This window comes from Myotis davidii, unplaced genomic scaffold (assembly GCF_000327345.1).
Source record: "Myotis davidii unplaced genomic scaffold, ASM32734v1 scaffold77, whole genome shotgun sequence".
Classification (NCBI taxonomy): Eukaryota; Metazoa; Chordata; class Mammalia; order Chiroptera; family Vespertilionidae; genus Myotis; species Myotis davidii.
In genome coordinates this window covers 6,043,035-6,053,019 of record NW_006289713.1, presented here as the reverse complement: position 1 = coordinate 6,053,019, position 9,985 = coordinate 6,043,035, and the positions used below count along the sequence as shown (strand labels likewise).

The following is a 9,985-nucleotide window of genomic DNA, read 5'->3' as shown; positions in this document are numbered from 1 at the left end:
GGAGCAGTCCTGTGCAGGGGAGCAAGCAATTAGGGGGCAATCAGGTTGGCAGGGAAGAGCAGTTAGGGGGTGATCAGGCTGGCAGGGGAGGGCAGTTGGGGACGATCAGGCCAGCAGGCAGAGTGGTTAGGGGCAATCTGGCAGGTGAGCAGTTAGGAGCCAGCGGCCCCGGATTGCAAGAGGGATGTCCCAGATTGGAGAGGGTGCAGGCTGGGCTGAGGGACGCCCGCCCCTCCGTGCACGAATTTCATGCACCAGGCCTCTAGTCAAAATATAATGAGGTAAAGAAAGGAAAGGAGGTAAGTAGGTGAACATAATATCTGCACGACCCACAAGTAATACTTTCAAAAAGTTTGTTCATTCCTAAAGAGTTGCAAGGATCAAACACTCAATTCAATTCAATTAATTGAACACTTTTTCTGAACAAGAGACACCTACTGACCAGGAAGAGAGACCTCTAGCAGCCTTCCCCATGGAAGATGTGGCCACAAACTCAAAAGCAAGCACAAGTATCGCCAAGAGGCGATCTAAAAGAGAGCTGTCATCGCCCATGCACTTTATGACACAAACCACACCGTGTGGCCCTGGACCTCCCGGGAACAGGTGTGTGGGGAGAGAAAGCAACGGAGACTGAGGTTGCAGAACACTATGAAGGCAATGGCTCCTAGCCCTCCAGAGTTCTACTGAGAAACCATAACCCAACGTTGTTTCTGGAACAAAGCCAGCGCTCCGTGAATGTTGGTTAAATGCATAACTGACAGGCTGTTTAGCACTTTACAATGTCCAAGGCACTGCCAGAGACTTAAAAGCTTCCTTTGTCCACATATTTCCTTAGACTCACAAGACAATTTCTTCTTGTTGTATTCAGAGCTAAGCCCAATTTTTCTCCCCTACTGCGAAATATCATTGCAGTGGCCCCCTACACCTATCACAACAGTTCCCCTGAATAAAGCCTGCCTTACCATTCTTTAACAAGTGCCGGAATGAATAATTTTTTCCTTTAATAGTAAACACATCCCCATTTTCCGTAGGAATCATCCCAAGGCCAATCTCAACCAGGAAAGGCTGACCCCCTGCTAGAGGGGAATCGCCCAGGCCCGCGTTAATGCATTTTGTCACTCTTCCTGATATAGACTCCCCAGGGGAGGGGCTGTGAGAGAGAAGAACGTGCACAGTCAAGGAGGGCCTCTTTCAATGCCTTCCTTTTTTTTTTTCCCTTAATCCTCACCAAGGGTGTTTTTTCATTGCTTTTAGATAGAGTGGAAAGGAGAGAGGGAGGGAGGGAAGGAGAGAGCGGGAGGAATATGAGGGAGTGAGAAAGAGAAAGGGGAGGGAGGAAGAGAGAGAGAGAGAGAGAGAGAGAGAGAGAGAGAGAGAGAGAGAGAGGAGAGGGAGGGAGGGAGAGAGAGAGAGAGAGAGAGAGAACCATCAATGTGAGAGAGACACATTGACTGGTTGCCTCCTGCACAAGCCCTGGTCAGGGCCAAGGATCAAACCGGCAACCCAAGTACGTGCCCTTGACCAGAATCACACTTGCAGCTCTTCAATAGGCAGGCCAGGGCTTTCAATCCCTTTCTTAAACATCTATGTCAAGTGGCCAAGTAACTTCTCCTGACATAACTTCCACAGTGAGGGTCTCACTACCTCCAGTAACAGCCCATCCTAACTTGAAGACAGTTCTTCCTCACATGAACCCAAAATCTATCCCTGAAACTTCTACTGCTTGGTCCTCCTCTACCACATGGGGTTGAAGAAGTTCCTGTCTTCCAAATGTCAGTTCTGCAAACATCTGAAGACAACATTCATGTCCCTGAGGTGTCCCTCCTCCAGGTTGAATATGCCCAATCTCCTCAGTCAATTCTCACATGAGAGGTTTTAAATTCCTTACCCAACCTGGATTCTCCTCTCTTGGCCTGTTACCACCTGCCTACCCTGGGGACTATGGCCAGGATGTTTTTAGATGGAAATGATAAAGAACTCAGCCAAGGTGGCTTAAGGAAAAAATGCAATTGGCTCAAAACAATTCAAATGGCTGGATCCACGAGTTTAAGCCATGTCATATGGTCTCCATTCCCTATCTTTGCCTCTGTTCCTGAGTTCTTAGACAGGTTCTCTCTCCAAACGGTAGATGGGTCCTGCAAGTGCCAAGCTTTCGTTATGCTTACATGTCTGAACCCCAGAGAAAGACAAAGGGATTCTTTCCCAACAACTCTATCCAAAGTCTCAGAGATGAATCTGATTGGCTTGTCTTGAGTCACATGGGCCCAACCCTGAACCAATTTGTTAACAGAGGGGATAGCTTACTCTGATGCACCCTCCCAGTGGGGAGGGGCAGGGTCAGCCACACTGAAACTACATTGGCTAAGCAGGATTACTGTGATTAGGAAGGAGAAGTTCCGCCAAAGAATGGAAAGAGGAACACACAAAAACATAAAACCCCACATCTCTCTCTGAGTGACATTTTAAGCTGAACACTGTAGGCTTACCAGAGCATCATGGGAATATCATCTATACCCAGATCATCACCCCGCCAACATCACAGTGCATCTACCCCAAATCAAGCTTCATGCTGGTGTTGTGCCCTATGAATGCACCTTTTCTGGTAGCCACCCCACACAACAACTTTATTTCAACTTGTTCACTGATGTACAACACCTTCTAAGAAGGTGCTATATTAGCCACATTTATTGAGCACTGATTCTATACCAGGCATTGCTCTGCAAGTTTTATATGCATCATGTCAATTTATCCTTACAATATCCCCGGACATTATGTGCAATCATTATCCCCGTCTTACAGATGAGGAAACAGAGAATCGGGGAGATCTGCCTAAGGTCACGCAGCAAGGGTACAAGTCAAGGCAAGACAGCCTGGCTCCCCCATTAATGCTTATAACCAATCGGCTCTAAAATTTGCGCCAACAGAAAACTGGATTCATTCCCAGATGCCTGGATTCTTTCCAAACTAAAACTGCTTACAACTGAGTACTCCGAGGTCCATCCATAAAGGAATGATTAAACAAGGTTACATTTATATGAGGGAACATCACGCAGCCACTTTAAAGGCAGGGCAATGGCAGGGCAATCCGCTTCACGAGGGCAGGGACCTTCATTGCTTCTATCTTTATTCTCGGCGCCTAAAATAGGACCCTACAGAGTAGCCAGTCATGTCCACTGGAGGGAGGGAGATAAGAAGGGAGGGAAGAGAAAGGAAGGAGAGAATGAAGGACCCAACAAATGAATGAACAAATTTCTGCATCGTAACTATAACTGATTTTTATTCTCTTCTTTTTTCTTAGTCATGGTTTCTGAATATTCTAGAAGAAACAGGTATTACAGCTCGGCCGGTGTGGCTCAGGGGTTGAGCCTCAACCTATGAACCAGGACGTCACGGTTCAATTCCCGGTCAGGGCACATGCCCAGGTTGCAGGCTCAATCCCCAGTGTGAGGTATGCAGGAGGCAGCCAATGATTCTCTCTCATCATTGATGTTTCTGACTCTCTCTCCCTTCCTCTCTGAAATCAATAAAAGTATATTTTTAAAAAACCACACAGGTATTACATGTAAGGTGGGAAAACAGAATGTGATTTCACAGAGAGCCCAAGCCACTGCCTCCTCACATGTAGGTGATCCGTAAGCCCTTTCTGCTTCGACCAGAGAAGTCGTGTCCGGTCACTATGAAAAATGGCTCCTTTCCTGTGACCTCTGTCAGCGGAGCCCCCGCTTCTGTCAGGGGAACCAGAGACCACCCAGCAGCTCAGACCTCCCACCTTTCTGGTGCTCAGACCACATACACTACTTCAACACTGATTAAATTCCACCAATAAGAGAACCACAGTCATTAGCATTTATGGAGCACTTACTATGTTCTAGGTACCACAGACTTGCTTCCTTACTCCTCCTAATGACCACATCATAGCAGAAGGATGACCAGGTGGCTAACTCAACTGCTCCTGATCACATGACTGGCAAGTAGGGGAACCCAGACCGTCCAGTGCAGCCAAAACTTCTAATGACTGAGCTAACCATCTCGTACCACGCTGCACATGGAAGTTGGGTCAAAGGTCTAATGTGTGCCCACATGGAGCCTGATGCCTACTGCATGCCAGCCTAGGGCCGAGCACCTACTGTGAGCTAACCAGGGATTGCGGGCCTACTGTGTGCTGAGCTGGAGCATGCCGAACAGAAAGCACAATGTCATTGTAAGTGCTATAAAAGTAAAAACAATGATATAAAGTAACAGTAACGATAGCCAATGTGCACTGGGGGCCTGTGCTCTCATTTTAGATGTAATATATGTAGCCTTCCCAGTCACTCTCAGAAGAGGGACTATCAGGATCCCCATTTTACAGACCAGAAAACTGAGGCACAGAGGAAGGGATGTCCTTGCCCAAGGACACACAGCAAGTGAGAGACAGAGTTGGGATGTGAATCTAGAGCATTTCTGATTCCCAAGTGTCCTAGCTGTTGAAATTTAAAAAGGGGCTAGCACTAGGCTGGTGGGTGGCTGAATCCTAGACGGGCTGAGGAATAAAAGGGGATTCCACTTGGAGGGAATCTCCAACATCCAAGTCCTGAAGGCTGGGAGTGTTAGTGTGAGGCTGCAGGTGTACACGGAAGGGTGTGGGGAGCTACTGGGCAGGAGATATGGGTGGAGACAAACTGATTGGAATGCCAATCAGACAACCTGTGCTTTAATCAATGGGCACAGGGGAGTCATAGAAGGTTAATGAGCAGAGGAGTGATATGTGCATTAGGAAGAGTGAATCTAGCAATTGGGGGAGGGGTGTAGAATGATTATAAGAAAGAACAAGGGCTAAGAGACTCTTACAATAAAAGGGGGAGGGTAAGGGGCAAGGGACTTGTTTTTGGTTTGCCCCTCTTCTAGAATCAGTATGCACCCCCACCCCCCACACTGTTCCCTTAGGAAGCCACCCTCCCGAACTCTGTCTCCTGGTCTGGGTGTTTGGTGGGGCTGCCCTCACCCACTCCAGGGGTGGGCACTGACCCAGGGGTAGGCAGCCAGTCCCAGGGATTGGCTCAGGATGGGCACATGAACCCAGCCGGGCTAAGTAGAGTTTGGAGACTCCCGAAATCATTGGCAAAGGGGCTCTCTCTCGCCAGTGGGGTGGCTCTATCCATGGCCTGGAAGCTGGGGCAGCTGGTGGCCAGCTATCATCACTCAGGGGGAGCCTACTCTCTTGACCACAGGAAGGGTGATAAAGGAGGAAGGCAGAGCTGGGAGGAAAGGGGGCTTGAGTTTAGGCATCCTCACCTGAAGTAGCATTTCCCTGGACTTGCTACGGACCATATCAATTTTTTTGCTTAAGCCGGTGGTTCTCAACCTTGGCTGCACATTAGAATCACCTGGGAATCTTTTTAAAATCCTGATTTCTGGGCCTCATCCTCCGGAAATTCTGTTTCTTTGTTATTAATGTTGTGGCCCCACCCCATAACAAAGAAACAGACTTTCCGAAGGATGAAGCCCAGAAATCAGGATTTTTAAAAAGATTCCCGGGTGATTCTAATGTGCAGCCAAGGTTGAGAACCACTGGCTTAAGCCAATCTGCACAGGGCTTCTCTCATTGCACCTGAAAGACCTCTGGCCACATGCACAGACTGAAGCATGGGGTGGAAGCAAGAGCAGAGATGGTGAACGGCTAGTGAAGGAGGAGGGCCAGGTGTGTCCATGTGCCAGAAGAGCCAGTGCAGGGCCCCAGAGGGTCCATATCCTGCCAGCAGAAAGAAACAGGAGAGAAGGGCGCAGAACTTTCCAGAAAACAGCTGCAGTGGACAAGGAGGCCAGGTTTGGGGGCTGAGGAGAGATGAGAGCGGGAGGCTGGACAGGCAGATTCCATTCTGGAAAATGGTAGGGAAGGACAGGAGAAGGAAGACAGTAGCCAGAGAGGAGAGAGGAGAAGGAGGGTGTTTCAGAGAAACAATGGCTCAGGAGGGACTGTCAGAGAGGAGAGCGCCCAGGAGGAAACCCACACTCCCATCCCTACAGCCCCAGAGTGGCGAGGCAGAGACCAGCTGCGCTCTGCAGACTTCCAGGTCCTCTGTGCGCCTTGTGAGATGTTTGGGGACAGGAAGCCTGGTCTAGAGGGACCCTCAGGCCTGTCAGGACACCTGGCTGGGAATTAGGGCCCCCAAGTGCCCTCCCTGCATCATGCAAACGGGCGAACATGTGTTTTGTAACTGCAAACAATCCCACAAGCTCCCATCAGAACCTCCTGGACCCACTGAAGAAACCTCAAGGCTTGGAGATGAGAATCTAAACCACTTCCTTAGAGTGAAGAGGCCAAGAGCATGGGCCCTGGAGCCAGTTCAGCTGTGTGATCTCAAGCAAGTCGCTTAACCTCTCTGGGCTTTGGTTTACACATCTGTGGAAGGAGAACAGTCTCAGTAACAAAGACAAGGCCTGCCAAGTGCGGGGACTGATGGATAAAGTTATAGTTCGTGTTCCGACTCTTTTGACATTGGGTTAGGAGGACAGAGCAGTGGGAAGGAACAAGCTTTTCCGAGAGGAACCAGAGCAGACACAGCGCCCATAACTCGCCTTTACATTTGTCCAACAGATGGACAAGGAAGGAAGGCGGACTTCAGCCAAAGCGGACGGAGCTTTCGGATCCCATGGTCCATTCATAAGATCAACAAGCCGCAGGGAAGGCATTTTTAGTTCGGCCGCCAGACACTCCCCACCCCCATGCCTGTGCTAGGGGGAAGGGTCAGCGTAGAAAACCCACAAAGCCCAAGGGAGGAAGGAAGTGTTCTCTGACCCAAGCAAGTCCTTCCAGCTCTGCAGGCACCAAGGGCCAGGAGCATGTGTTAGGAATCTATTGAGCGGATGGCCTGTCTTCCCCAGGTCACCTGCTCCTACTTGGTGGAGAGAACAATAGCTTCAGAGGGGGAACCCGTCTGATGCGGGGGGAGGGGTCGTGATGGATGGCCAGTAGGAGGAAAGAAGCTGCTAATTTACTGTCCCCAAGTTCAGGACGGAGGGAAGCTGGCCTGTGAGACAAAGCTTCAGAGCCGGCAAAGCAAAAAAATACTGCTGAGTCTCCTAGTTGTGCACCCAGTCGGGAGAAAGTCAAGAGTTTGCACTTATTCTACTTGCAAAAGCATTTGCCACTGTGGTGGAAGGATGGAAGTGGTTGAGACAGGGCTCCGGAGTCCAGATCCTGACCCCACCCACTCTCTATAGAGGCCCTGTGCGCCTTATGAAATCTGAATTGTTATAGCATTTTATGCACCCAGTATTTTAAACCAATCCTTTACAAAGGCAATGAGTGAGTATCCAGAGGCAGCGCTCAGGGAGACATTTTAATTGGGAAAACATTAAAACACACACACACACACACACACACACACACCAAAAACCCTAGTACTACTCAGCCCATAGCACACACTTCAAAAATATTATTTGAAATAGGCTAAATATCATTCATTAAGGAAGCAGTTAAGGGAAGGAGCAGTCCCATGATGCTTGGCACAATTTTTCACTTTTATTTATTTCACAAATGACCATGTAGTTTGTATGGGCGCGGTCCTGAGCACGTGGCACCCACTGACTCACTTACACTCACAACAGCCCTCCAAGATACAGGTGAGGAAACCAAGGCCCTGGGAGGTTAATTTGCCCCAAACCATACAGAGAGGAAGTGGCCACTCGGGGATTCAAACCCACCCAGCCGGCTGACTCAGAGTCCCCGCCCTAACCTTCAGGCTGCACACTCTTTGTCTGAATGTATCTGCTTCCAAGCTACAGACCAGAGGCCAGAAAGTGCCCACTCTCTAAACTCAGCTACAAAGGGTCCTATCACCAGTATTGCTGAGCCTTTGCCTCCATGGAGGGTTACGGTTCTACACGCAGGTGTTCCTTCCTTTTAATGATCTAACACACCGGGGAAGTGCACTGCGTTTAAAAATCGCATTTTGCTTAATGATTTCTTACATACGTGCACACACTGTAACCACCACCACTCCCAGACTGAAATACAGGGCCTTTCCACCCCCACCCCACCCTTCCATGTGCCTCTCCCTGTCAGTAGCCATCTCAATCCATCCCCAAATGTGACCACTACTCTGACTTTTCACACCACAGGTTAGCATTGCCTCTTCTACAATTTCATGCAAACGGAACCATATGGGGCTTTATATCTGGCTCTATGTTCTTCAAAAAAACACACAAAAACACACATAAATAACCCACATTGACAATGATTGTGGTTGAAAGGAGGGTGCCGTTGAGAGTTTGTTTCGCGTTCAGTGAGCTCCAGGATTGTCTTTATTTTGGCTCACTGACCCATCAAAGGGGAAGATGAGAGGGCTGAACACTGGCATGTGGACCCTTGGGAGTTAACTGTGGAAAACCAGTGATCCGCAGGGAGCAAAGGAGCTGTGCTGGCTGGAGAGGGTACTGCGGAGCCAGGAGGTCACCTCTGCTTGCTCTGAATGACTAGAGGGGAGAAGGCTCTAGGAGGTTCTAAAACGCTCAAACCTGGTTCCTCCAGCGCCTGGGGCACCCGAGGTGGCCACAGGCTCCTCCTCCCAGTTTGGCCTCTGCCTCTCTCCTTCCCAGACAGGGATAAATTTCCCAAAAGATCAGTAATTCCCCCCCAAAGGCGCGTCTCCTACCTGTGCACTGTTGGATGAAGTCCTGATATTCTGCTCCCTGCTCGCCGGGGACGATAGTGGAGCCGTCATATTTAAAAGTCACCCTTTGGATTGGGAGAAGAAAAAACACACACACACGTCAGCGTTGGTAGCTGCATGGTGCCGAGCTTCCCGCAGGACAATCTAAAAGATGCTCTGGCTGGGGAGAAGCCAGCGCTGGCTTTCCACGCGTCCTGGGCTAAGGCTGCGGAAGACAGCACCGGATGACCCTTAATCCGTCCCATCTGGAAGACGGCTCCGTGCACCGGGCCCACCGCGAGCTCGGGGCGCGGGGCCTGCAGAGCAATGGAAAGTTCCTCACCAGATGACGGCCGAGCCGTCGTCGCGCACCAGGTTGTACGCCTCCCGGCAAGCCTCTTTGTCGATCTTGGTGGCCATCACTGCGGAGCCCCAGGGGGGACACTCTGCCCAGACAGACCGAGCGCGTCCCGGGCCGGCTGCAGGGATTGGAGCGACGCTGCGGCGCGCAGAAAGCTGGCGGGCGACGGCGGCGGCGATAGCAACGCGGAGTGGCGAGCTGCGAACTCCCGGCGCCGCGGCGGGTGCGAAAGTAACCGAGAGCGCGCCTGGACTCAGGCCGCGCCGCCCCGCCCCGCCCCCCGGCCCTCCCGCCCCGGTCCCCTACGACCATTGGCGGCCCAGGCCGCGGACGCCACGCCCCCCATGTTCATTGGCCGTTGGGCGTCAGGGGCGGGGCATCTCTACTCATTGGTAGCCAATCTCAGCCCGGCGGGTTGCGCAACTCCTCAGTGGGGGCTGAAGAAGGGGCTTTTTCCTCCTCCCTCTCCGTCCTCCTCCTTTTCTCTCTCCCTCTCTTTCCTTCTTTCTAATTCCCTCCCCCTCCTCTCCTCTCCTCCTCTTCCTCCTACCTATTCCCTCCCTCTCCTCTTTACAACCTCCTCCTCTCCCCTCCTGTCCTCTCACCCCCACCCCAGCTCTTTCTTCCTCCTCCTCCTCTATTCCTCCTCCCCCCTTCCCTTCTGCTTCCCTCCCTCTTCTCCCCCCTTTCCTTTTCCCTCCCCCTTTCCCCGCCCCCAGCTGCGGAGCTCCACAACTCCACAGAGGACCTCTTAGTGGGTGACTTAATGCATCAAACCAAAGGCGACAGCCCCACCCCCACCCCAGTGTGTGGCTTCGAGGTTTCTAGGTGGGGAGGAATTGGACGGAATTAAGCATTTTAAATAGGTGGCGATAGAAAGTGGACTGCTTCCAAAACGTTGGTGGGATCACTGTTTACTTTGTATTCGGGTTATTTGCATTCAGGTCTTATCTCCCCCTTTGGGTTTCTCAGAGTGCAAGAGCTGACTCAT

General features: G+C 50.9%; 1 protein-coding gene across 1 annotated transcript in view; it reads right to left on the bottom strand.

Moving 5' to 3' along the window:
* The window catches only part of COTL1 (coactosin-like F-actin binding protein 1), a 40,670-nt gene extending 31,416 nt beyond the window's left edge, over nucleotides 1-9,254 (bottom strand). Inside the window, exons 1-2 of the mRNA XM_006762237.2 lie at nucleotides 8,977-9,254; nucleotides 8,637-8,719 (exon numbers count right to left, since the gene is read on the bottom strand). Coding sequence (XP_006762300.1) covers nucleotides 8,637-8,719; nucleotides 8,977-9,053 — 160 coding nt within the window. The 5' untranslated portion in view covers nucleotides 9,054-9,254. The remainder of the gene's footprint in view (nucleotides 1-8,636; nucleotides 8,720-8,976) is intronic.
* Nucleotides 9,255-9,985: the final 731 nt, after the last annotated feature.